Genomic DNA, 27636 nt, shown 5'->3' on the forward strand with positions numbered 1-27636 from the left:
ATGAAAAGTTACATATTTATAATATGTATGTATAGGTACACACATATATATATTCTGGAATCAAAAGAGCTTTTAGAAATCATCTCAATAAAAGCTGGGTGCAGTGGCATGTGCCTGTAATCCCAGCTACTCGGAAGGTTGAGGCAGGAGGATCTCTTGAGCCCAGGAGTTCAAGGCCAGCCTGGGCAACAAAGTGACACCCCTATCTCTAAAAAAATTAATTTAATTTAATTTAAAAATATCATCTCAATATACATACCCAAATTTAACAAGTTATCATTATTACAAAATGCTTAATAATGCCTCTAGACAAATGGGTCTAGTAGATAAACTAAAAATACAGCATTGAGAAAAATTAACTTTTTGTTATGCCATTTCTTAGACAAATATAAACTTTTCCAGATTTTGAAGATACTATATGTTAAACTCTATAATCATGATGAGAAAATTAGAAGGAGACCCAAAAGACTACAGTGTAACAAAAGCCAAGGGAGAAGAGTTTCAAAACTGAAAAACAACTAGTTGGTACAGCAAAAACTATAGTTTACTTCTGATGACTTTACGATCTATCCCATAAATTTTAAAAATGTCTAATCCTTGAAATGTTATAACACAATCTCCAAAACACGTAGTCTATGATCAAAGAAATTTGGGAAAGCCTGTATACTCCATACTAGCAGTTCTCAACCAAAGGTGGCGATGCACCAGATGACTTGGGGAATGTCTTCAAACTACAAAACACATAGATCCTCCAGTACTACCTGTGGGATGGAGGTGGGAAAAGATAATGTTGTTTGGAAAAATTTTCTAAGTTACTCTGATACTTATTCCCCAGAGGAAAAAAATCACTGCTAGATTTGGCTTCACAATAAACATATCAAAAGCTCTGAGAAATATTAAAATAATGATACTTTTCACTTTCTTAAGCCCAGCATTTTCTAAATTTCTTTGACCTCCCAACCTTTCTGTTTTTCTTCTTACCTGAACACCTATTATCTCAGAATAGTAACATTCCTCAAAACAGAATTTGGGAAATGGTGAACTACCCATTTTCAAACAAAATACATTTGTCACTTCTACTGCACAAATCTAATTACCTATTTTTTGCCAAATTAAACAGTTCTAAGGAATGGTCCTAAATGCCTTATTATTTTTCTTTGATTAGTTTATCAAATTAAATTCCCTCATCCCATATTTAATGTCAACATTTCTTCAGCACGAAATTACATGACCAGAAATCACTAAGCCACATGATGTCTACATTTGTGTAAATGGTATGAACCTCTAAAAAAAAATGCATAATGGTAAAATTACAGTTTTGACAGTAATACCGTAACAGTCCAAAAACTTAAATCAATTTTATTCATGAGGCATGTTATAGATAAAAGGGAATATTTGTCATTAACTAATTTTGACCAGGTCAATGAGAATACACTACCAATATTTCAAGATCCTGAATCACTCTTAACAAGTGAGGAATATTCAGTAGGAGGAAAATTCTATTCAAATTTCATATTATAAGAAATGGCCCTCAGCTTAAATTACAGCACATGAACAAGATATTTTCTCACAGACAGGTAACCATTAATTGTATATGGATGACCCCTAACTCCAAGGAAACAGCTCTTCATTCCTTTTAAAAACAGCTATACTGAATAAGTCAGATCCTTAATTACTTAGAAATATCTCAAAGCATGAGTCCACAAAGAAACTCAAAGCACAATTCAAACACAGTATTAATTTTAAAACTGCAGGATTTTGGAGGTAGCACTGCTAACTATCACAATTTCTCAAAATTAGTGACTACTAAACTCAGAGTAATTCAGCAATGTAAAATGAATACAGTCTCAAGTGTTTGAGTATAAACAAACTTTCTTTAACAAATTAGATAGGCTTTTTCCCCTTGCAATTTCAAATTCACTGTGTTCACATTTATTGTTACATTAATTTTTTAAAAAGTACAGTCATGCACCATATAAAGATGTGTTGGTCAACTATGGATCCCATATACAACAGTGATCACCCCCAAGAGTATAATGAAGTTGAAAAATTCCTATAGCCTAATAACGTCAGAGCAGTCGTAGTGCAATGTATTACTCACATGTTTATGGTCATGCTGGTGTAAACACACTGTAGTGCCAGTCACACAAAAGCACTGTATAGCACGTACAAGGATATATACACATTATAATTAATAATGGCAATAAATCACTATGTTACTGATGTATGTATTTACTATACTACATTTTTTTTTTTAGTTTTTTTTTTAAATTTCAGAATATTACCAGGGTACAAATGTTCTGATTACATGGATTGCTTTTTTACTGCCCGAGTCAAAATTATAAGTGTTCCCATCACCTAGATGGTGTGCATTGTACCCGTCAGGTATCATTTCACCCATCCCCTCCTTCCCCTCCCACCTGCATGATTTCCATCGAGTTTTACTTCCATCTGTGCACATGAGTGCTGATCCATTAGTTCCAATTTAATAGTGAGTACACGTGGTGTTTGTTTTTCCATTCTTGTGATAATTCACTTAGAAGGTTGGTCTCTAGTTCCATCCAGATTGGTATTAATTCATTTTTTATGGCTGACCAGTACTCTATGGTGTACATATATTAGATTTTATTAATCCACTCATGAATCAATGGGCACTTGGGTTGATTCCACATCTTTGCAGCTGTGAATTGTGCTGCAATACACATTCTAGTGCAAGTGTCTTTTGGATAAAATAACTTTTTTTCCTTTGGGTAAATACCCAGTAGTGGGATTGCTGGATCAAATGGTAAGCCTACTTTTAGTTCTTTGAGGAATCTCCATGCTATTTTCCATAGAGGTTGCACTAGTTTGCACTCCCACCAACGTGTGTTAAGTGTTCCCTTCTCTCCATGTCCACACCAGCACTTGTTTGGGGACTTTTTTGATAAAAAGCCATTCTCACTGGAGATAGGTGGTATCTTCCTGTGGTTTTGATTTGCATTTGCCTGATGATTAGTGACATTGAGCATTTTTCCATATGTTTATTGGCCATTAATGTATCTTCTTTTGAAAAGCTTCTCTTCATGTATTCTGCCCACCTTTTAATGGGGTTGATTTTTTCTTGGTGATTTGCTTGAGTTCTTTGTAGATTCTGGTTGTTATCCCTTTGTCAAATGTACAGTATGCAAATATTTTCTCCCATTTTGTAGGTTGTCTATTGGCTGTTGATTGTTTCCTGGGCTGTGCAGAAGCTTTTTAATTTAATCAAGTCCCATTTATTTGTTTTATTGTTGCTGCAATTGCCCTTGGGGTCTTCTTCATAAATTCTTTGCCGAGGCCGATATCTAGAATTTTCCCAACATTTTCTTCCAGAATTCTTATGGTCTTAAGTCTGTCATCCATCTTGAATTAATTTTTGTGAGTGGTGAGAGGTACAGATCCTTTTCAGTCTTCTGCATGTGGTTATCCAATTTTCCCAGTACCATTTATTGAATAGCGATTCGTTTCCGCAGTGTATATTGCTGTCTACTTTGTCAAAGATTAGATGGAAATATGTGGACAGTTTTTTATCTGGGTTCCTCTGTTCTGTTTCATTGGTCTATATCTCTCTTTCTGTGCCAGTACCAAGCTGTTTTAATCACTACAGCCTGGTAGTACAGCTTAAAGTCTGGTAAAGTGATATCTCTAGATTTGTTCCTTTTGCCTAAGGTTGTTTTGGCTATTTGGGCTCTTTTCTGCTTCCAAATGAAGCATAGAGCTATTTTTTCTAGATCTGCAAAAAATGACGCTAGTATTTTGATGGGGATTGCACTGAATCTGTAAATCACTTTGGGTACTACAGACATTTTAACAATGTTGATTCTGCCAATCCATGAGCATGGTATATTTTTCTATTTATTTATATCATTTGCAATTTCCTTCCTCAGTGATTAGCAGTTCTCTTTGTAGATATCTTTCACCTCCTTGGTTAAATATATTCCTAGGTATTATCTTTTCTTTGTAGCTATTATGAAGGGTACTGAGTCTCTGACATGGTTCTCAGCTTGACTGGTGTTGGTATATAGGAATGCTGATTTGTGTACATTGATTTTGTAGCCTGAGACTTTGCTGAATTTATTTATCAATTCCAGGAGTCTCTTGGCAGAATCTTTGGGGTCTTCCAGATATAAGATTGCATCATCAGCAAAGAACAACAATTTGACCTCCTTTTTCCCCACTCGGATACCCTTAATTTCCTTCTCTTGCATGACTGCTCTGGCTAGGACTTCCAACATAATGTTAAATAGAAGTGGTGACAGTGGGTATCCTTGTCTTGTTGCAGTTCTGAGTGAGAAGGCTTTCAACTTTTCCCCATTCAGTATGATGTTGGTTGTGGGTTTGTCCAATATGGCTTTTATAATTTTGAGGTATGTTCCTTCTATGCCTATTTTGTTAAGAGTTTTTATGATAAAAGGGTGCTGAATTTTGTCGAATGCTTTTTCTGCATCTATTGAGAGGATCATATGATCTTTGTTTTTGCTTCTGTTTATATGGTGAATCACATTTATGGATTTACTATGTTGAACCATCTTTGCATCCCTGGATTGAAGCCCACTTGGTTGTGGTGGATTATTTTTTTGATGTGCAGCTGAATTCAGTTTATTAGAATTTTATTAAGATTTTTGCATCTATATTCAAAAGGGATATTGGTCTACAGTTTTCCTTTCTTGTAGTCTTTCCTAGCACTGGTATCAAGGTGATACTGGCTTCATAGAATGGGTCGGAGAGGATTCCTTCCTTCTCAATGTTATGAAATAATTTCTGCAGTATGTGTACCAATTCTTCTTTATAGAGCTGATAAAATTTAACTGTGAAACCATCTGGCCCAGGACTTTCTTATGTTGGAAGATTTTTTTATTGCTGCTTCAATTTCATTGCTCCAAATGGTTCTGTTCAGGAGTTCCATTTCTTCCTGATTGAGCCTTTGGAGGTCGTGTGTTTCCAGGAATTTGTACATTTTTTCAATGTTTTCAATTTGATGTGCATAGAGATTTTTATAGCATTCACAGATGATATTTTGTATTTCTGTGGCATCAGTTGTATATCTTCTTTTTAATTACTGATTGAGCTTATTTATGTCCTTTCTTTTCTATTTCTGGTTAATCTAGCAAGAAGTCTATCAATTTTGTTTATCTTTTCAAAGAACCAACTCTTTGTTTCACTAATCTTCTGTATTATTTTTTGTTTTCAATTTCATTTAGTTCTGCTCTGAACTTAATTATTTCTTTTCTTCTGCTGGGTTTGGGATTGGTTTGCACTTCCATTTCTAATTCCTTGAAACGATTCATTAGATTTTTGATTTCTGACCTTTCTGTTTTTTTGATGTAGGCATTTAAGGAAATGAATTTTCCCCTTAGGCCTTTTACCGAATCCCACAGATTTTGATAACTTGTGTCTCCTGTCATTTAGTTCAAGGAATCTTTTGATTTCCACCTTAATTTCCTCCTTGACCCAATAATCATTCAGCAGTAGGTTGTTTAATTTCCATGACTTTGTGTAGAACTGAGAGTTTCCATTCAAGTTGATTTCTAATTTTATCCCACTATGGTCTGAGAAGATACATAGTATAATTTCCATTTCTGTGAATTGGTTGAGACATGTTTTGTGGCCTAAGATGTGATCCATCTTAGAGAATGTTCCATGTGCTGATGAGAATGCATTTTCAGTAGTTTCTGGGTAGTATGTTCTATAAATGTCTGTTAGGCCACTTGCTCTAGAGTCCCATTTAAGTCCAGTGTTTCCTTATTTATTTTCTGCTTGGGGGATCTATCCCATTCTGCCAGTGGGGTGTTTAAGTCCCCAGCAATTACGATGTTGCTGTTTATCATTTCATTTAGATCTAGTAGGGTTTGTTTTATGAATCAGGTGCACCTGTGTTGGGTGTATAACTATTTAGAATTGTTATGTCTTCTTGATGAATTGCCCTCTTTACTGTTATATGACTATTTTTGTCTTTCTATACTATTGCTGATTTGAAGCCTATGTTATCTGATGTGAGAATGGCTACACTTGTTTTTGATTTCCATTTGCATGGAATATTTTTTTCCATCCCTTCACCTTGAGTCTGAATGAGCCCTTGTGGGTTAGATGTGTTTCCTGGTGACAGCAGATACTTAGCCTGTATTTTTTTATCCATTTAGCCAGCCTATGTCTCTTGAGCGGGGAATTCAAGCCATTCACATTTACTGAAAGAACTGATAAGTGGGATACATTTCTGTTCATTCCGTTGGGTAGAATCTTACTGCTTTGTTTTACCTCTTAAGCCATTATTTTACATGGGCTGTGAACTTTAGCTTTTGGAGGATTTTACACTAGTGGGTTTCTGTTGTGCTGATCAATATATAATGCAGATCTGAGTACTTCCTGCAGGGCAGCTCTGGTCTTGACAAATTCCCCCAGTGTTTGATTGTCTAAAGAAGTCTTTATTTCTCCCTCATAGAAGAAATTTAGTTTTGCAGGATACAAAATTCTAGGCTAGCCATTGTTCTATTTAAGAAGAATGAGATGGGGCCCCAATCCATTCTGGCCTGTAAGGTCTCAGGTGAGAAGTCTGAAGTTAGCCTGATGGATTTTCCTTTGTAAGTTACCTGATGTTTTTGCCTTTTGGCTCACAGGAGTTCCTCCTTTGTGTTAACTTCGGCTAGTCTGACGACTGTGTGTTCATGGTGATTGCTTCTTTGCAATGAATCTCCCAGGTGTTTGTTGAGCTTCTTGTACCTGGATATCTAAATTTCTAGCAAGACCAGGGAATTTTTCCTCAATTATTGTCCCAAACATGTTTCCCAACCCTTGTGGATTTTCTTCTTCACCCTCAGTGATGCCTATAATTCTTATGTTTGGCCTCTTTACATAATCCCATATTTCTTATAGATTTTGCTCCTTTCTCTTAAATCTCTGTTCTTTATCTTTGACTTGTTTAATTCAAAGGTGTTGTCTTCAAGCTCTGAGATTCTTTCTTCTGCCTGGTCTAGTGTATTCTTAAGACTTTTCACTGTGTTTTATATTTCCTTGAATGAATTTTTCATTTCCAGAAGTTCTATTTGATTTTTTTTATAATCCATTTCTTTAGTGAATTTTTCATTTCCTGAATTTTTTAATGGTTTCTTTGTGTTGGTTTTCCATTTTCTGTTGTATTTAATTGAGCTTACTTATATCCCATATTTGGAATTCTTTATCTGTCATTTCAATATTCTGATTTTGGTTGGTTTCCATTGCTAGAGAGTTGGTGTTGTCTTTTAGGTGTTCTCTTTCACTCTGATTCTTCATACTTCCAGAGTTTTTTCTCTGCTCCCTTCTCATCTGTTGCTTCTTATTTTTAGATTTTCTTTTATTTAGATAAGGCCTCTTCCCCTTGCCTCACTCATACATGTGTGTCTGTAGCATATGTTGGGTAAGAACCTTTGGCTTTGTTTGTGGGTGCTTTGATGACTATCTAGGTTCTGGATGGATGCCTTGGTAATAGATATCCTTGCTGTGGTAGTTTTCTCAGTTGCTAGTTGTTTGTAGGCTGTAGGAGTGGTGAGCTATGTGAATGGGCAGATTCCCTGCCTCTCTTTGATGAGGGAGGATGGAGGTCTTTGAAATCCTTTCTCTTTCCCCAGCCTTGTGGCCTCCTCAACAGTATGAGTTGTAATGGCATGCCCAGTTTAATCCCTGAGGCAACAGGTGGTGCTTGTGGGTGAGAATCAACCATACCCTGTACGACTGAGTCAGTAAATGTTGTAAAGGGCTTACAAATTGACCTCCCTGTCAGTAGGTGGTGCTTGCCAGAAGGAATAAGCTGCAGTGTTGTTTTGGGTCCTGTGACTGCCTCTAGTTCCTCAGGAGAAGCATTTGAATGTCCCAGGTGGTGGGTGGGCCCTGGAACTTCCAGGTGAGTCCTTATTCTCTGCCATAGCAGAGAGGGTTTGGGGGAGTGCAGCTGGGCAGGGCTGGGTTGAGTAAGCTTGCCCTCAGGCTCCACAAAAGCTGGCAAGCTATCTGTTTCAGTAGGGGTCAAAGGTCTGCTACCAGCTTCTGGGCAAAGCCACCAGGGAAGGGCTGAAGTGTTCCCACCCACCCAGCAAGTCTGCTTGTGGAGGTGGGACCAACTGAGATTCACAATCTGGCAGTCAGGAGCGGGCCTCACTCCTTGCCACCCTCCTCTGTTACACAGTTCCCCCCAACCCCAGCGTCTGCTGGCAAGCAGAAGCTCAAGCCAGCTGAGCTCCCCCACGACTATGATGCAGGCTGGGAAGTTCCCTGCCCAGGATCCTGGCCTGAGCTGAGAGCGTGACCCACCTATGGAGGGTGCCCCACTAGCATGCCGTAGCTAGGACCCACACTGTACTCTCCCCCACCCCCCACCATCTGCCCATGCAGGCTCCCTCACCTCCCAAGGCTAATTCACAAATCTCCCTTCCTTGCCCCCAAGCAATGCAATTGAGACCTGGGGGTATGGGATCTGGCCTGTGGGCCTGTCTCCATGTCCCTGAAGATTAATCCCTGACCATGCCAGGGAGAAGCGTGCTGGTCCCACGTTGGCTACAGGGTGCCAAAGCAGGTTCGATATCTCTTCAACTTGGGATGTGCCCTGCTCTGATGGAGTTGCCAGGAAAGCAGCACCTGGTGGACCGGGTGGGCAGGAAGCTCATGGTCCAAGCACCCATCGGTCTGCTGCAGGACCCCAAGAGGAAAGGTCTGAGCCCTACCCTCTGTGGAAGCCTCAGTGTGATGGCTCAACTGTCTGTCTCAGCAGCCACAGGTGAGGGAAGGGAAGGGGAGAAAAAGTCTGAATGGAGGAAAGCTAGCACTCCGGTCGTGTCTGTCTCTAACTCTGGGAGGCCACCCACCCAGAATGTCCAGGCATTGTAGTCATGCAGATCACCTGGGACCCACCAGATCCCTGTGGCTCCTGTACTCTGAGCCAGAGTTGGGAAATGTCTGTGTGGGAGAAAGCAAGATGAAACCTGAGGATCTGAGGACCCTCTGAGGAGGACAAAGGTGCGTGGTGGGTAGAAAAGCAATATGGCACCTGCAGTCCTGGTTTGGGTCTGTGGAGACGGGAGGAGCCCCAGGGGGCTGGGAGCCTGGTGCCCTGTCCACAGAAGCTCCCAGCTCACTGGTATCAGCAGCCTCTGGACTTGAGTGGGCAGAAAGTCTCTCCAGCAGCTCGCAAACCACCAACTGTCAGAGATACAAGGGAGGAAAAAACAAACTTCTCCACCTACCCTTCTCACTGGACCCCAAGCTTCACAGGGGTTAATCTCTGCCAATACCATGTTCCTTCCTGTTCTGCTCTGCAACTTCTTCCCATGGAGTCTCCTAAAGGTTCTGGCACCCTTCCCTCAGATCCACACCCAATCTCATTTTTTCTCTTTCATCTAAACCTTCTCCTTCTTACTGAGACACTCTGGCAGCTGGTGTCTCTGGTCAGCCAACTTGCTCATTCTATTCTATACTTTTAATTGTTAAAGTGTACTCCTGCTACTTGCTTCTTTTGAAGTTAACTGTAAAACAGGCCTCAGGCAGATCCTTCAGGAGGTATTCCAAAAGAAGGCATTGTTATCATAGGAGGTAACAGCTCCATGTGTGTTATTGCCTTTGAAGACCTTCCAGTGGGACAAGATGTGGAAGTGGAAGACAGTAATACTGATGATCCTGAGCCTAATGTAGGCCAATGTTAATGTGCGTTTGTCTTAGTTTTTAACAAAAGAGTTTAAAAAGCTAAAGTTTAAAAAGTTTTTAACAAAAGAGTTTAGAAAAAAGCTTACAGAAAAGGATATAAAAATACTTTTGTACAGCTGTACAATGTGTTTGTGTTTTAAGCTAAGTGTTATCACAAAAGAATCTAAACATTTATGAAGTAAAAAAGTTACAGTAAGCTAGGATTAATTTATTATTTATTAATTTATTATTTTTATCTTTTATACTATATCTGTATCTTTTCTATGTTTAGATACACAAATTCTTACCATTGTGTTACAACTTCCTACAGCATTCAGTACAGTACAGTAACATGCTATACAGGTTTGTAGCCTATAAAACCATACCATACAGCCTATATGCCATATAGGTGTGTAACAGGCTACATATCATCTAGGTTTGTATAGGTATACTCTGTGCTGTGTCTGCACAATCACGAAATCACCTAAAGACACATTTCTCATAGAGTATCTCCTTCATTAAGTGACTGTACAATCCTGTCAGCCACTAAAGATATATAAAAGTGTTCTAATCCTAAAAATTTTTTTTTTTTTTTTTTGCGACAGAGTCTCACTCTTTTGCCCGGGCTAGAGTGAGTGCCGTGGCATCAGCCTAGCTCATAGCAATCTCAAACTCCTGGGCTCAAGTGATCCTTCTGCCTCAGCCTCCCGAGTAGCTGGGACTACAGGCATGCGTCACCATGCCCGGCTAATTTTTTTCTATATATTTTTAGTTGTCCAATTAATTTCTTTCTATTTTTAGTAGAGACAGGGTCTCGCTCTTGCTCAGGCTGGTTTCAAACTCCTGAGCTCAAACAATCCGCCCGCCTCGGCCTCCCAGAGTGCTAGGATTACAGGCGTGGGCCACCACGCCCGGCCTAATCCTAAAAATTCTTAATCTGAGAGTGTTTCTTAGCAAATCTCAAAGTTTCCATAAACTAGCTATCTCCCTCCTTTTAAGGTAAACAAAATCTCCATATTCTGTTTCAAGTTTTTTCAAGTGTCCCATTAACTAATAGTGGTAAAAGCATGAGTATAAAGAGAAGTCACAATTTCAATCGTTCTTATTCTCAACCTAAGTTTCTCTAAATAAGAAAACTTAAATCACAAATATTCTAAGTAGATTCTAATCTCTTTCACCCTAGGGACTCAATTATTTTTTCCCAAGAGTAAATATAGGTCCTGCCAGTCAAATTTGATTTTCACTATACTGTCAGGTTCCTTACTACTGCGATTAGGTCAATCGGCTGGCCTGGAACAAAAGGAAAGTGGAGAAGTAAAAGGATTCTTTTGACTTTTAAATAACCCAAATTAAAGTCTACTTTCTATCAAGGAACAATAGTTAACCTGTTCAGCAGTTGTGTGTATATGACAGAGAGAAACAGAGAGACACACAGAGATAAAGAGAGAAACATAAAGAAGAACATATACAACATATTAATAAGGTATGGTATCATCTTTCTTTAAAAACAGCATGATTACACATATGCTTAAATAAATTAATGTTCCCATCTTGAAAATAGCAGAATAAACAATTATAATTCCATTTTGGAAAAAAAAACATAATAGGGAAGCAGAAAGACATAAGGCAATGGAAAGATGAGTGAACACTCTGTCATAAAGTAACATCAACAAACAAAAACCCTGACTCTAGCAAATTCTAACTATTTTTTTCCAATTTAAATAATTAATTGAAAGGCAAACATATTCGGTGATAGAAACTAATCATTTTAATGAGAAATTAACAAAATCAACAATAACTGCCTTATAAACGAGTGCTCCTATGATTTAAAAGACAACACAGCACTTGCTCAAGTTTACAGTGACCTCAGTTGCTATAGAAATTCAAACTTTTAGACCTGGAGCCTCATTTAACACAACTAACTAAACACTTCTACTTGAAGCTTCTTCATATAGCTACCAAGACATTACAATTAAACCAGTTTTCTTCCTTCTTAGGCTTCTTCTATTTGGGTCTCAACACCTCTTCTACCAAATTCTCAATAATGAGTGTCCCAGAACTTGGTCCTGAGGTCCTTTCTCCCCAACACTCTAACCAAAGGTGATGTCATCATGGCTTTATTTACTTACAACACTCTATTTCATCTAGGCTCAGAATCCCTTATTCAAAATCGTTGGGACAAAGTATGTTTTGGAATTCAAAGTATTTTTTACTTTTTAAATAAAGATAGATAGTATAAAAAATACAATATTTTTCATAATACTACCAGCAGGATCTGTAGTGGCATCTGTTTATCAAACACATGAATATTTCTAAAGGAAAACATATACAGGATAAATAAAGACTATAAACTGCCTCGTACCAGTTCAGGTCAAGTTTTGCTGCCAAATGAATCTGAGAAAAAAGCACTTTGGTTTTCAGAGCTTTTGGGATTCAGAATTGTGGACAAGGGTCTACAGACATTATGTCCAGCCCAGATTACTTGGCTCCTCCAATACTGCCCACTTGGTATCTCTTGGGCATCTCAAAATTAGTATGTTCAAAATTAAATATCTGATCCTCTCCCCTCCCATCAAACAGTTCTTCATCTAGTCTTTCCCATTTGTCTCTGCTCGCACAGACTTAACAAGATAAAACCTGGAAGTGATCTTCATCTCCCTCAGAATTCTTCAACCCACCCCATCCCTGCCATTTCCAATGCCCTCACTTCTCTCCTTCTCCAAGTCCACCACACTGGCCCTCATATCCTTACCTGACCACAATACTGTCTGCCAAACTGGACTCCTGAATCTCCACTGGCCATACTATAATCAGTTCTTCACAAAAGTGCCAGATTTATCTTTTAAAATGCAGATCACATCATGTCGCATCCCTGCCTAAAACCCTTAGTAGGTGGCTTCAAGCTGCTCTTAGAAGAAAACGTAATCTTGACTAAAACTTGGTCCTTGTCTATCTCTTCAACCTCATTTCTCACCACTATTCCCCCTTACTCAGCTTTTAGTAAGCATTTTCTTACCATTGGGCATTCATACCCAAAGCCAGGAACACTCTTGCCCTATTACTCATTCTTCAGATCTCAGTTTTAAATGTCACTTCTGCAAAAAGGCCTTTCATGACTCCCTAATCTAAATTAGGTCACTCCTACTATTCTGTCTCATGGAAGTCTATTCTTTTCCTTTGTGACACTTAACAATAATTTATAAACTTTATATTTAAGCATGTATTCAATGCCTGCCTCCCTCCTATATACTATAAACTCCACCTAGAACAGGGAGATATTTGTCTTATTTACATATATACTGTATACACCCAGCATCTCACACAGAGCCTACTATATGGTAGGTAAAGATGGATGTGCATATGTACTCATACCAGCATGTAAGCCTTTGGTTTCTGAGATATGAGTCGTTAACCACTTCAAGTTAGAAGACAAAAAGAAGACCTAGATTTCAAAAAATCAGATTCATAAAGTCCTTCTTTCATACTTACTGAGTACCTATCATAAGCTGGAACTATTTTAAATGCTAAGGATATAATAGAAAATTAAACAAAATAAATCCCTGTTCTCACAGAACTGACATTTTAGTGGAGGAAGACAGACAATAAAAAATACGGGTAAAAGAGCCAATGTGCCTCATCATGTTTCTAGGCCCTCAGACGTGATGACTAAGAACATTCCAAGAAGCAGTTCATCCACCAGCCTCAGTACCAGGGTAAGGACAATGTAGACTCGGACTTGGGGCGGGGGGAAGGGCAACATACGTAACCTAAACATCTGTACATTTCATAATATGCTGAAATAAAAAAAAAAAAGACAATGTAGAAAAGAGCTACAGCCAATCCATGAGGAACACGCAGCATGAGAAAGAAAGAAACCCTTGATATTGCAAGCCACTGAGACTTCTGGGGCCCTTAGTCACCTCAGCATAGCTAATCCGACATGACTGACACAGGAAATAAAATTTCTGGTATATGAGATGATATTAAGTACTAAAGAAGAAAATAAAACAAGAAAGAGGACAAGAAGGGTAAGGGTGAAAATGTTAGGTATGATTCATAAAAGGCACCCACCTTAAACCAGCTCTGTAATTAAGGCACTAAGAACACTATACCAGATATAATTTATCCCAAGCTAATGGAAGGCAGACATTTTTGTCTGTCTTCCTTCACCTAAATATAAATTCTATGAGAGCAGGGGTTTTTAGTTATTTTATTTACTACTATAGTGTTAGCACTGAATCACTTCCAATTTTCTTCCTAGTCAGAAGTAAATCCACACACAAGACTAACAATTGGCACTGTCTTCATCATCTACCAATGCCCTCCTTTTCCCTAATTATCTTTTTTTTTTTTAAGAGATAGGGTCTCACTCTCTGTCTCCCAGGCTGGAATGCCATGGTGTGACCATAGCTCACTATAGCCTTGAACTCTTGGGATCAAGCGATCCTCCTGCCTCAGCCTCCCAAGCAGCTGGGACTACAGATGCATACCACCATGCCTGGCTAATTTTTTTTTTTTTTTTAATTTTTTTGTAGAGACAAGGTCTTGCTGTGTTGGCCAGGCTGGTCTCAAACTCCTGGTCTCAAGCAATCCTTCCACCTTGATCTCCCAAAGTGCTGGGATTACAGGCATGAGCCACCGCACCCGCCCCAATTATCTTTAAACAGCTTCTTCTAATCTATCTGAATAATTGCTTTGACATTATAATTATTACATCTTGGTTCTTGATCTCCAAAACAAGATGCATATTTTTTAAACAGTATCATTAAAACATTGAGATTGTGCATTTTAAAATTTCTAATACTAAAAAATTATATGATAGAAAAATTACATTTAATTAGTATACATAAACATCCTGTTTTCCGATTTAAAGCCTTAAAATACCAACCTGAGCTGTTTCTGTCATCTTCTGTTCAAAATCAGCTTTTGCTAATGCATATTTTTCCACATAAAGTTTATAAGTATCTGTAGCTTTCTTAGATTTAACAGCTGCCTGTAATAAAACAAAAACATTTTTAATTGTGCATTTAACTTTTTTCTTTCCTAATATAAGTTACTATAAAATAACAAATTAAGATACATTTTAAGAGTTCCATATGACACATACCTAACTTTAATACCTGTTATAAAGCCCTCCTTAGTCATTTTTTTGTTAGTCACACAATAACTCAGGAATTAAACAATGATTCTCCTTTCTGATGGAATGTGCTTTGAATAGTTAAAATACTCTCTTTTTATATCCCAGAGTAAGACTGTATAACCAAGTTATAATGGTACAGTGTTACTAAAAATATGTTAACACACTATGAGAAAGAAATTTTCTGACAATATATAAAGATGTCACAATACAATCAGAACATGCTTGACACTCCTTTCTATGCCTCTGCGTCTTCCTTTCTCCCCCACACATACATAAATTTCATTTATTGTCTGATTAAAGACGATAAACCTAGCTCAAAAGTTGATCAGTTTTCCTTAACATTTCTCAGTTTCCATTATGCTCCAGCAAATATAGAAATTTGTTTTTAATCTTTGCCTATTTTTTCAAGACTTCTATATTTTTCTAAAAAACTATTACTGCAAAATTATAGTTCTAGTTTTATCAAGTTATTCAATAAAAAATTAATAACATTAAATATCAGGCAGTAAAGAACATGAAGATGAGTTATACAGGAAAGTACTGTACAACTTACATATAAACAGCTAGAAATTGGTAGAAAGTAACAAAGCCAGAGAAGCCAAGATAAATTCTAGGGAAGACAGACATTCAGGGAAGGAAAAGCCTATGTGTAGATTACAGGTTGCAGCAGACACATGCTATCAAGAAACTTGACTATCTTCAAAGGACTGATCAGTTTGGATATAGGAAGATGGAGTGATGGGGATGGAGTAAATAAGAGTTTAAAGAAGATCAGGCCAGGCACAGTGGGTCATGCCTGTAATCCCAGTTCTTTGGGAGACCAAGGTAGGAGGATCACTTAAGGCCAGGGCTTCAAGACCAGCCTGGGCATCACAGTGAGAGCCTATCTCTACAAAAAAATTAAAAAATTACCTGGGCATGGTGGCACCTGCCTGTAGCCCCAGTTATTACATTTGGGAGGCTGAGGCAGGAGGATCTCACTTGGGCCTAGGGGTTTGAGGTTTCCATGAGCTATGATGATACCACTGCACTCTAGCCTAGGCAACAGACCAAGACCGTCTCAAAAGAAAAAAATTCTGACTCTATCATTTATAGTAGTTCCACCTGATCTGTGGGAGATACATTCCAAGATCCCCAGTGGATGCCTGAAACCACAGATGGTACCAAACCCTATACTATATACTATGATTTTTCCTACTACGTACATACCTATGATAAAGTTTAATATATAAATTAGGCACAGTAAGATACTAACAACAATAACTAATAATAGAACAATTGTAATAACATACAATATATAAATTATAATAAAAGTTATGTGAATATGGTCTCTCTCTCTCAAAATATCTTATTGTACTGTACTGCAGATAATTAGAACCGAGGAAAGGGAAAATACAGACAAAGAAAGAACTACTGTACTACCCATTTGACCTTGTCTTTAAACTTTATATAGTTATGTCATTCCTAAAATGGGAACAATACCATCTATTTTATTAAAGCTGTGGTAATGATGAAATGTAACTATGTAAAATGCTTGGGACAGGGTCTGGCATATAGCTAAATTTATAAAATAAACAGTACCCTGCTATTACTATGGTTTCTAACAAGGAAACATCATATAACAAGAATATACGTTACTATATTTTGATGTTATATAAGGATATATCTGAGTTATTGAGTTGTACTGAGTTGTCCATCCCTAGAGAAAGTGACTAAAACCTGCAACAATTTTCTAGTTTGCTCCTATAGATTTTTCTTTTATTACTCCTTTTCCATGTCCAACCTTTTGACATTATTTTGTATCACTGATACTATACTTCCTATAACAACCTGGCCCTGTTCAAACACATAACAAGATAAAATGGATATTTAGAGTTTACTAAGTACCTTCCCAGAAAACCCAGATAACCAAGTTTGCTAGAATTTATTTTAGAAACAATTCTAATGGCACGTTTCCAGTCTATATAAGAGCAATCAACAACCTACAGTCCACAGAGTGATTTTTAATGACACAGCCTAGCAAAATGATGTAGCCCCACTGGTAGCTCCTTCTTCTTTGCTTGTTCCTCATCCTAATACCCACTCTTTTTCTCTGATGCCCATTAAATTATTGCTTAATAACTTATGTGCCAGCTTTTGACAGACATGAGTTGAGATCACTCCTACTAGAGATATATGCAATTTGAAAGAAGACTTATAAAAATGGAAAATTACAAAAATATAATGATTGTGTCTATACTTCTAAAAATAATTTATTTCATGGAATCTTTCCTGTACCCTTTTCTTTTTATGTGTTTTCTTTTTACAGATTCTGTACAAGATACTTCCCCTTCTCAGCTTACCATTCAACCCTCTCTCTAACCTCTTGTTCTGCACTATTTAATAATGTCTTGGCTCTCTAAGAAAAAGGAAGCTTCTTGAAGACAGAGTCAATTACATGTATTTAGACTTCAATATCCTTCATAGCATCTAGCATGGTCTAGCCATTCAACTCAGCATACAAATTTATTCGTTCACTACTCCTGGCCATAAAATTATTATCTTTATCTCAGAGGTTAAGAGCTGGATCTAAGTCAAAATTATAAACACCTAAGTTTTGTGGGGCATACGCTCTGAAACCAGGCAACTATAAAACTTGAAAGCATGAAGGAAGAAAGAAGGTGCCCTTTTTTAAGTTCTAACTTCTATTTTTTACATCAGCTGTCACTTTTGAAAGGTAAAACTAATGTGCCAGAATCTTAAGGAAATTACACACCAACTTTAAGCAGCATCTTAGAAAACTGACAAGAGAAGCCCTAATTAATTACTGGGAATAAGATTTAGAAAATAATTTGTTGATTTACAAGATGTTTTAAGAATCACAAAAACAAATTTAAAGAAAATTAAGTGTATCATATAAAAGGATGTAGAGGTAATTTTTAGATGATTTTGTACTGGAAACATCTGTATTTTTTGAAAGCAAAAAACCTCTCTCATAGGAAACAGCCACACAATACTAAGTTATTAAGTCAAAACAACTTTCTAAGTAGCATATATGCTTAGTAATGCTATAAATTCTTACAGTAGAATTACAGAAACTGAATGCCCTGGTAGTAACAAACTTGACGACTTTTGCAAAGTCATTATTTAAAAAGAAGTTAGAACATTTGTTCTTAAGAGAAAACTGTGCTTTGAAAGCAACAGTTAACATTTCTTCTCAAAAATAAAAGACTGGCTTTAATACATTATCTATTAATAATAAAACAAATTCTACATTTTATTCATTTCCTTGGCATAAAAATTAATTTACTGATATACTACCAGAAATGTTTCTGTTTAAGTGCCTATAATTTTTATAGTACAATCCTGTGAGGCAAATATATACACATAAAATAAGTACTCAGTCACAATCCATAAACAGAGCCTACTAAATGGTGTTTTATAAAAATAAGTGTTTGTGAGTGAGGATGAGAAGCATACTATGTTATAATAGCCATAGTACTTATGTTTTCAAGTTCATCAAAGGAAAAATGATTCAGGGATCTATGTCTAAAAAAAAAATCTACATTTATGTTAATAAAAAGCTTATTATTATAGGCCAAAATAAATTACTTACCCAGACCTAGATTAGGATATAATATAAATCAGAGCATGAACTAACAACACCTAGTATCGCAAGCAGAGATGCCACCTCTAAGCAGACCAATTAGAGAAAAGTCCCCCTTCCTCTGAGCTGCCCACCCCACCAAAGGCAAGTGAAGCATAAGCTGGATTTCAGCCAGCAATTTATAACCCTTGGACTTAACCATATGCTACAGTCCCACTCAGTATGTTAATAAAAAAGAAATCCTTTAATTTCATTTAAAGTGTACCTTACATTAAACTTTTTCTGGCTTACATCAAAAGACTCAGAATCTTTTTTTAAGTGTAACTCCAGTCATCATATATTTTTCAAGAGGACGCTAGATACTAGGTACTATGTTAAGCCTACTAGGTTTCACAAAAAAGAATAGAGAGCAGTATTTTAACCGAGGAGTATTTTAATTCTCTGGACAGTTTCAACTAATTTAGATAGTAAACATCTGCATTAATGATATGTAAGCCATACCAATTCACTGTTTGGCAGTTTGTTACAGTATGTACTATCAGTAAATGCCCCTATGGCTTATATTTTTTAAAGTCATTATTTTGAAATATGGTCAGCTTCATACCATATTTGCTCTTATACTTTTTATTTTTTGGAAAAAAATTAAATATCACATAGACAAATGAGGCCCCATGTTCTTCCCAGTCCCATTCCTACTCAAAGGTAATTTTCATAACATGCTTAGTGCTTACTGTCCCCATGCATGTCCCTAAAACACATTTAGTTATACATAAATAGTATTTTTTACAGAGCATTAAAGGTTATGTAAAAGGCATCAAATGCTACATATTCTTCTTAAGCTTTGCTTTTCTTGCTCAACATTATGCTTTTTAGATTTACCCATGTTAACACATGTCATTCTAGGTTTTTTTACTTCTATAATAGAAATTTTAGAACACACAAAATAAGTATAACAGACCCCATGAATCCAACCCCCAGCTTCAATATTGCTTCTCCTCTTCTCCAACTTTTTTTTGCTAGAGTATTTTAATCCCAGATCTATCATTTCACCCCATTTATTAACTGTTCATTTATTGACCTGCTATATAGCATTCCATCATGAAACATTCACACTTGACAATTAATCTATTATTAGAGGAATTGCTATGGTTTGAATGTTTATCCCCTCCAAAACTCATGCTGAAATTTAATTCCCAATGTGGTGGGGTATTGAGAGGTGTGCCCTTGAAGAGGTGATTGGATCATGAGGGCTCTGCCCTTAGGAATGGATTGATCCATTCATGGAGTCATGTGTTATCACGGGAGTAGGACTGGTGGCTTTATAAGGGAAGAGAAACCTGAGCTAGCACACTCAGCACCCTCACCATGTGATGCCCTGTACCACCATGTGATGCCCTGTACCACCATGTGACTCTGCAGAGTCTCCACCAGCAAGAAGGCCCTCACCAGATGCAGCCCTTTGACTCTGGACTTCTCAGCTTCCATAACTGTAAGAAATTCCTTTTTGTAATAAATTACTCAATTTCATGTATTCTGTTATAAGCAAGAGAAAATGAACTAAGACAGAAGTCTAATTTATTTACATGTATTATAATTATTGGTAAATTTGGATTTATTTCTTTCAAATTATTTTGAGTTTTCTGTTTACTAACACAGTATTTCTTAAAAGTACTCCATTATTATCTCTAGATTGTCTTCTAAGCACTTTATCTTACCAGAAGGTGTCAATAAAAAATTTTCAAACAACAATCAAAACTATTCCTTCCTCAAATGGTCCTTAAATGGTCAGTTAACTGAAATATCAAAGCATTGCAGCTGTCCAATCATGCAACCAAATTTACACAGGCAATGAAACTATACCATAAATGCCACCTTACCAACAATTATACAATATCATCAACTGAAAATGCATTCTGATTTCATATGAGGAAAAACAAATACCTCCTAGCTTTTAATATTTTCTTTTTTTCTGGTGTCTAATTTTTCTGAATTTATCTTTATTTAAACTGTTTAATACCTACAATGTACTTTCAATATGAGGACTCTTGAATTTCTTCAATTCTGAAACAATTCTGAACTATTGACTCTTCATATATTACTTGCCCCCAACTCCTCCATTTTTTTCCTTCTTAAATTCATACCACATAAATGGTAGTCTTTATTTCTCCATACTATGTTCTGAGTGAAGTTTCTCAGTACTATCTTCCAAATTTACTCTTTGACTATATCAAGTCTAAAGTTTCTCTTATCTATTGCTTTTTTAAAATTTCAAGAACTGTATTTTTCATTTCCAAGTTTTCTAATTAGCTGTTTTTTCCTATCTAGTAGATCTTGTTTCACTATGCCTCTTAATTTCTTAATCTTCTTTAACGTAAATTTATATTTACTTGAAAATCCTCTATACACAAATGTTTTTGTTCATCTTTTATAATTTTTTTTTTTTCTTTTTCATACAGAGTCTCACTCTGTTGCCCAGCTAAAGTGCAATGGTGTCATCATAGCTCATTGCAACCTCAAACTCCCGGGCTCATGCGATTCTCCTGCCTCAGCCCTGAGTAGCTAGGACTACAAGTGTGTGTCATGACGCCCAACTAATTCTTCTATTTTTTTGTAGAGATGGGGTCTTGCTCTTACTCAGGCTGGTCTCAAACTCCTGAACTCAAGCAATGCTTCCACCTCGGCCTCCCAAAGTGCTGGAATTACAGGCGTTAGCCACCATGCCCAGCCACAAATTTAAATTTCATCTGGAGTGAATTCTTACTCTAATTTTGAAATTTACTTGATGTCTTAGTTTTAGATTTCTTAAATGTGCTCTGGAATTTTGGTTGTTTGCTCATTCTGAGTGGGAGGATTTTTTATTTTTTGTCCCCCTCTTCTCTTCTCTCTCTCCTTCCATCATTACTGCAGAACAACTTCATAGAATACAAAGTAAATGGTACCTCCTAGAAGTGTTATGCTTTATCCTTTATACTCACTCATCCCTAACAAATAGTTTTCAGGTTATCTTCTGCCAGCCCTCCAAGGCCCCAATTTAGTTTCAGTCATATAAAGGTAGTTTTTAATTATTTCCCTGCAAGAAAATTGGGGATATGGCCAAAACAGTCATGAATTAGTTCCTTGGCTTGATTCCCAGTCAGGATTGTGTCTCTGTACCTAAACCCCGAACTTCCAATAGGCCTTTAACCCTAGTCAGCAGCCCAAAAGCCTTTTCTCCCGATCTACAGCTTCAGGTAGTGGGCCATGCTCTTCATATCTCACCTCAAAAGCAAAACATTTAGTCCCCTTTACCATGTAAGAGCCAAATTCTACTGCCCACTTTAAGACTTCTGAGTCCAACAATCCTGCATAATTAATGTCTACATGCCACTCTGGATTTCTGTTCTATTTCTGGTCCACAGAAATAATATTCTTCTTTTTGGACTCTGCTATTTTGTTTTGTTTTCTCTTTTTATATTTTATTCACAATTGCTGTGTCTGAAACTTAGAGGGTGTTTTCAAACCATTAACTTACTGTGTCTCACCTTTTTACTCCCTCCAAATTTTTATTTATTGTGCAAACATGAAAAGAAATATATTGTTCCAAATTCCATCAACCATTTTGATTTTTCCACATTCTCTTCTAATTTTTGCTCATTTATATACACTTTCATAGTCATAATCATATGATAGGTACAATATGGTTTTCTTTTTTACTGGATATTTCAAATATTTTACCAAGCTTTCAAAATTATCACTTCCCATGGCCTATTCCTAAATGAGATATACCACATCAAATAAGTAAATGGTTAGTTTAAACTGTTTTGAAAGGAGAAAAAAACAACCTATTTTCAATTAAAATGTGAGTGGGGGGAAAAGGTTGTGGTTTACCACAATGCAACTGAATGTGGTCAAAGTCAGCAATAAATCACCCACAACATACATTTAAAGCTTATCTTCATGTATCTATGCCTTTCTAAGTATACTAAAATCTTGCTTCAAAAAATTTTCACCTCATTGTTGTATCTTATACCAAGTAGTTATCTCGTTAATTATCTTACTATAAAAATATCCTACAAATGTGTCACAGACATTAAAAAATGACTGTTTTTTTATGTGTTAGCTAATCTATTTGTCAGACAATATATTTTACAAATCTACTATGTTACTTAGGTAAATCACTAACACTATAAGGCACACTGTCTTCATTTTTATTTAAATTTTTTTTTTATTAAGAACCTTCCCCTACCCCTCAAAGAATTTTCCATGTCTTTCTTTCCTCCATTCATTATAATACCTGTCAACTGAAAGGTTAAATAACAGGTACTACAACTTAACAAAATTTAAAATTAGTTTTATTCTAAGCCAAGTTTGAGGACTAATAGCCTGGGAGCATAGACTCAGCAAAAACAAAGATGTGTTTTCCCCAGTGGACTATACAAGCACAGTATTTACATATCTGTTACACAGAAAATGAGAGAAGGGGGCAGGGAAGCACAGGTGACATTCTTAACAATTCTGACAGATGCTTTTCCGTGGTGAGCAGGTCTATGCAAACCTACCCCCAAAGGCCAAAGCAGCTAAGAGGCCAAAGAAAGAGGTTTACATATCCAGTTTCTCAGAAAGAAACATTTAATAGGAATTTACGAACAGAAGCCATGTCTCAGGTAGCCACGAGACATGATGGTGGATCTCTGTCTGCCTTGATGTTAAAAAAAGATCACATTTTAGTGTGATGTGAAGATGAAATGCAGTCTTGTTTGTCAAAGTGCTTTGAAACCACAGAGGCGTTATTTTTATTACAATTACCTTTTCTATTTCTCTTTGTGTAGCTCCTTCCTTTTTCAAACGCTCCTGTTCTACACACTTGGCATTGTAATTTTCCTTGGCTTTCTGGAGGGCCTGAGTTATGCTCTGAATGGTTTGGACAGCTTCCAGAGTTCCTGCAACTTCTTCTTTAGTCTGTTTGGTATAAAATGATTCATCAAAATGACTGAACTGTAAAGCATTCAATATCTGACCAATCAATCCTTTAACAAGAAAAAACTGATACCTTTTTATGAGATTTTACTTGTTCTTCTCCATACTTCTGAACTTCCTTTATTAATTCTTGTAATTTTCTAACAAGATCCAAGTGACAATTTGCTAATTTCTCTGTAGATGTTCTGAACACATCCCACACTGGTGCAAATGTTCTAAGGAAAAGGAAAAACGTGGGAATAATTTACTAAAAGAAAAAAAAAGTTTAAGGTTCTAAGATAGAACCAATGGAAATAATAATGGCATATCTAACAATTTTATTTAGGCAAAAGATGAAATTAAGATAAATAATGAATGAAAGGATCGAGAAACTGACTTTAATTTTTTGATCACTGTTTAATTACTTAAAATATTTTTAGGCCTCAGGAACATAGAAATGGGTCAATTACATATCACAGGTCTTGCCACAGCCCCTCTTACTTAGTTATATTGTATTAATTTCTGAGTTGATGTGGTTATTTAGACTTCTATCAGAAGCCCTTCTATCACCATTTATTGTTAAAAATTGACTCTATTATCAAACTTCAACTTAAAACTATTCTGTACTCCATTTAAAATGCTTCATCAAAAATAAAGTTTCTCTGAATTTAAACATGCGAAGTCAAATTTTTACACACGATTTTGTAAATGTCTTCATCATTAATAATTATATAAGAATTATTTTAGGGCAGTTATCTGAAACCTTTGGTTGGGTATTATAATTTTATCTACCTGTGTACTTCAATAATACACTAAAAGAGTTATCTTTCTACTACAAGGTATGGGTTATGTGATATACTTTCCTACCACTTTTTCTCAATATTAAGGATTTAAAATGTTCAGCAGGCTCAAGTACATCTAAGAATTACTATATTCTCGTATCTTGAATATGTAGGATGCCAACGGTTAGTTTAAACTGATTTGGTCTGTAGACAATGACCTAAGGATAATTTTATCCTATGCTTTGCTCAGGTACTACCTTTAAAGTAGTCTCTACGGTAAAACTTCTAATAGAAAACAAACAAAAAGAGCAGCAATGCTTGCTAAGGCAAGAGGACAGAGAAAGCAATTACTTATTCTAACACGTATTCTGTGCCAATTATTACATTTCCTATCCAGCAGGAAAGTTAACTGGTGACAATCATTTTATGCATTAATAAAGAAGCTCAAAGAGGATAACTAAAATCCTTAGAAAAGGACTGTTCTGATTAGATCTCATCTCACACTGTAAAAATCTAATCCGCACTAAATCTGGCAAGTATATTAGATGGAAAATTGCAAGAGAAAAAAAATACCTGAAAATTATCCACTTACTAAAGCACCCAAATGCATGTATGTGACTTCATATAAACCTGATACACGATAGTTTAGACTTCACAAAGCAGATAAGATGGAGTAATCCCTTACTTTACTAAAGGATTCCTTATACTGCAAAGGGTTCAACATAAGATTTCTTTAAATACAGGTTTAAGGAGGAATTTCAAGTATCATTCAATTTTTAAAAGTTTGATATACACAACTATTTTGTGGTCAAGTAATACACATTACTGTATACATTAATAAGCACTAAGAAAGAAGACTGACGAATCCAAAATGTGTTTAAATACAACTGAAAACCGAAAGACAAAATTCAATTTCTTGCTAAAATATGCAACAGCAAATAAAAACATGAATATTTAAAATCTTCATGATTTTGAGAAATGACACTAACAAAAAAGACTATACTACCTATTATTTATGAAAAGCACACATTTTGAAGATATTAATATTGTCAGTAACTTTGTTATTAGGAAACATTGTTGAAGTTAATTCATGTTCCTTTTATCTTCCACCTGGTAAGTAAGAATAGGGTAGAATTTTCTATAATAAAACCATGGTCAATTGGTTAAAGCTAGCTTTTGTTATTCCAGTTACTTTCTGACCCCTCTACTGTGGTAAAGAAGAAATTATGTTTTAGAAGAGGCATATCATCATGGAGCCTCTAGAAAACAGGAGAGTGTCAGAAAAGTGAGAAGGGAAGCTGAAAAAGAAGGAAGAAGGAAGTTGAAGCAGAGGGAGGTGAGGGAAGAAGAAACAGGAGGACAGATGGGAGGGGAAAAAACCAAAACTAGTTATCAACTACCAGTCTCGATTCTCCTCTAGGTGAAAAAGGTGGTAGCTCCTCAGCTTTCCCAGCCACTGTGGGCTGTCAGTACATGCGTAATAAACAGTGCCACACTGAGGATGAACTGATATTCCAACTCCTTTTTGCCCAGGACACAAAGTAGGGAGACTTTTGTTTAAACCCATTCAACAACACTGTAGAATACTTACATAAAATAGTCATTCTGAACCCTTTCTTTGGATCACAGAATTATCTGTGAATCTGATCATTGATATAGATCTTCACTGGAATATGAATACCTACATAAAATTTTGCATAAAATTTCATTTATCAGAATCCCAGATATAGAGGAATTCTTTACTGAATATCACTGCAAAAGTTTTTTAAAATGTTAGACTAATTATTTCAACATTTTAGCTAAAAAATAACTTTTCCTCAATTTTTGATAATTAAATCAGATTAAACATTTCTTCCAGAGTTGTTACGGTTCAGATTATACAATTATTCTTTCCATAGTTGTTATGGCAATGAGCACATCTCATTTTAAATGTATTCTTATTATTAATTTTCATTTTTTAAGGAATATCTTTCTTCAAAACAGATTTTTAAAAGCAAGATTTAATGATAGTCTATAAAATCACAGAAGACATTTTTAATGCATTTGAATTTCAACAAGGTTTATCTTAGTGAGTTTTTAAAGATCACTTTTAATCTACAACAGAATTTAAATGAATTTACAGACAACTAGAATAAATACTTTGTATGTACATAAGATAACATGTATAACTTAAAACTTACATTACTGAATGACTAGTTTAATAAAAGGGAAAAATAAGTTTCATTTACTACATTAACTGATTCAGTAAATTCAATTATATTTTCGATTAAGAATATATTCATACTGAACACATTTTTAATAAACACATTTTACTATACTTATGAACTATTACATCCTCAATAGAAACCTAACATTCTCAAGAACTCTGCCTAAATGAACATTGAAAAAGAGGAAGAAATTAACTCACCCAAGTTGTGAATAATTACTTGCAGATTTTGCTAGTTTTGTCATTGACCTGGAATATGCCTCTTCTATTGTAGCTCTGTTAAATCAAATTTCCACATTATAATACCTTGTTTAGTGACCAAAAACATAGCAAAATTATCAAAACACAATTAAAATTGCAGAAACAAAAGGATACCTCAAATTATGTGTTAAAAGTAAGTAGGCATATGCAGTCATGAATTCTGGCCTATCTTTAAATGTCATTTGTACACAACTACTTTAAAAAACTAGTCTGGTATAGAACTAAAATAATTTATATCACAAAAAATGTTAACAAAGTCGTAACTTTTTAGCTTTAGTGCCAATGTTTATTTCAACAGGAAGTACAAGAGTGCTGTTGCTTCTATTTTCTCTATAAATGATTCACTGTGATAAGTCATTTGTATTTAATACTTCCTTGGTGTATTTAATATAGTTTTATCATTCTTCAACACTGTGATGCACATTTAATAGAATAAGAGATTGATGACAGCCATTTGCACAAAACAAAATGTGAATCATTAGCAAGTGTGAGATCATGAACTTCAGGTCTTAATTTATTTTGTAATTAGATTGAAAATATTAACAAATAAGCGTTTCGCATTAGAAAACTTTGTTTTATGTAACTACTATTGAGCATATAAGATTCTAGGTTTAAAAGATAATCAAAACCATTAAATATGGAATAAAAAAACCACAAATTATTCTATAGACACATAATCTATAAATACAAAATATGAGGCTGCCTTGGCCTTCTTAACACTATAAAACTTAAGTCATAGTTTTACTTTTCCCATAATTATCCTGGCCCTTTTCAATATGTGCTACCTTTAATAGGGAACATTATATAAGCACCACTGTCCTTCCATTTACTTTGATAGGTTCAACTAACTTTCTGCTTCTAATGTCCAAACCCAGATCTCCACACTGCTCTTGCACCGAACCATCTGTTCAGTATCTAACTGTCCCAAGCATAACTATACTTAGATATCTGAACCACCTCAAACTCAAAATATCCAAACTAAACTCATCTCCAAACTCTTTCCCAACCCCATCCCCACAAAAACCAGCTCTCTAACAAAAAGGAAACATTACCAGTAACTACC

General features: G+C 35.8%; 1 protein-coding gene across 1 annotated transcript in view; it reads right to left on the reverse strand.

Annotated features, from left to right (window-relative positions):
• Window positions 1–27636, reverse strand: part of FCHO2 (FCH domain only 2) — a 120426-nt gene that overhangs the window by 69334 nt on the left and 23456 nt on the right. Inside the window, exons 3-6 of the mRNA XM_012664629.1 lie at window positions 26514–26588; window positions 23419–23560; window positions 23175–23327; window positions 14552–14656 (exon numbers count right to left, since the gene is read on the reverse strand). Coding sequence (XP_012520083.1) covers window positions 14552–14656; window positions 23175–23327; window positions 23419–23560; window positions 26514–26588 — 475 coding nt within the window. The remainder of the gene's footprint in view (window positions 1–14551; window positions 14657–23174; window positions 23328–23418; window positions 23561–26513; window positions 26589–27636) is intronic.

The sequence above is a fragment of the Propithecus coquereli genome, unplaced genomic scaffold, assembly GCF_000956105.1.
Source record: "Propithecus coquereli isolate 6110/MARCELLA unplaced genomic scaffold, Pcoq_1.0 Scaffold9, whole genome shotgun sequence".
Taxonomy (NCBI): domain Eukaryota; kingdom Metazoa; phylum Chordata; class Mammalia; order Primates; family Indriidae; genus Propithecus; species Propithecus coquereli.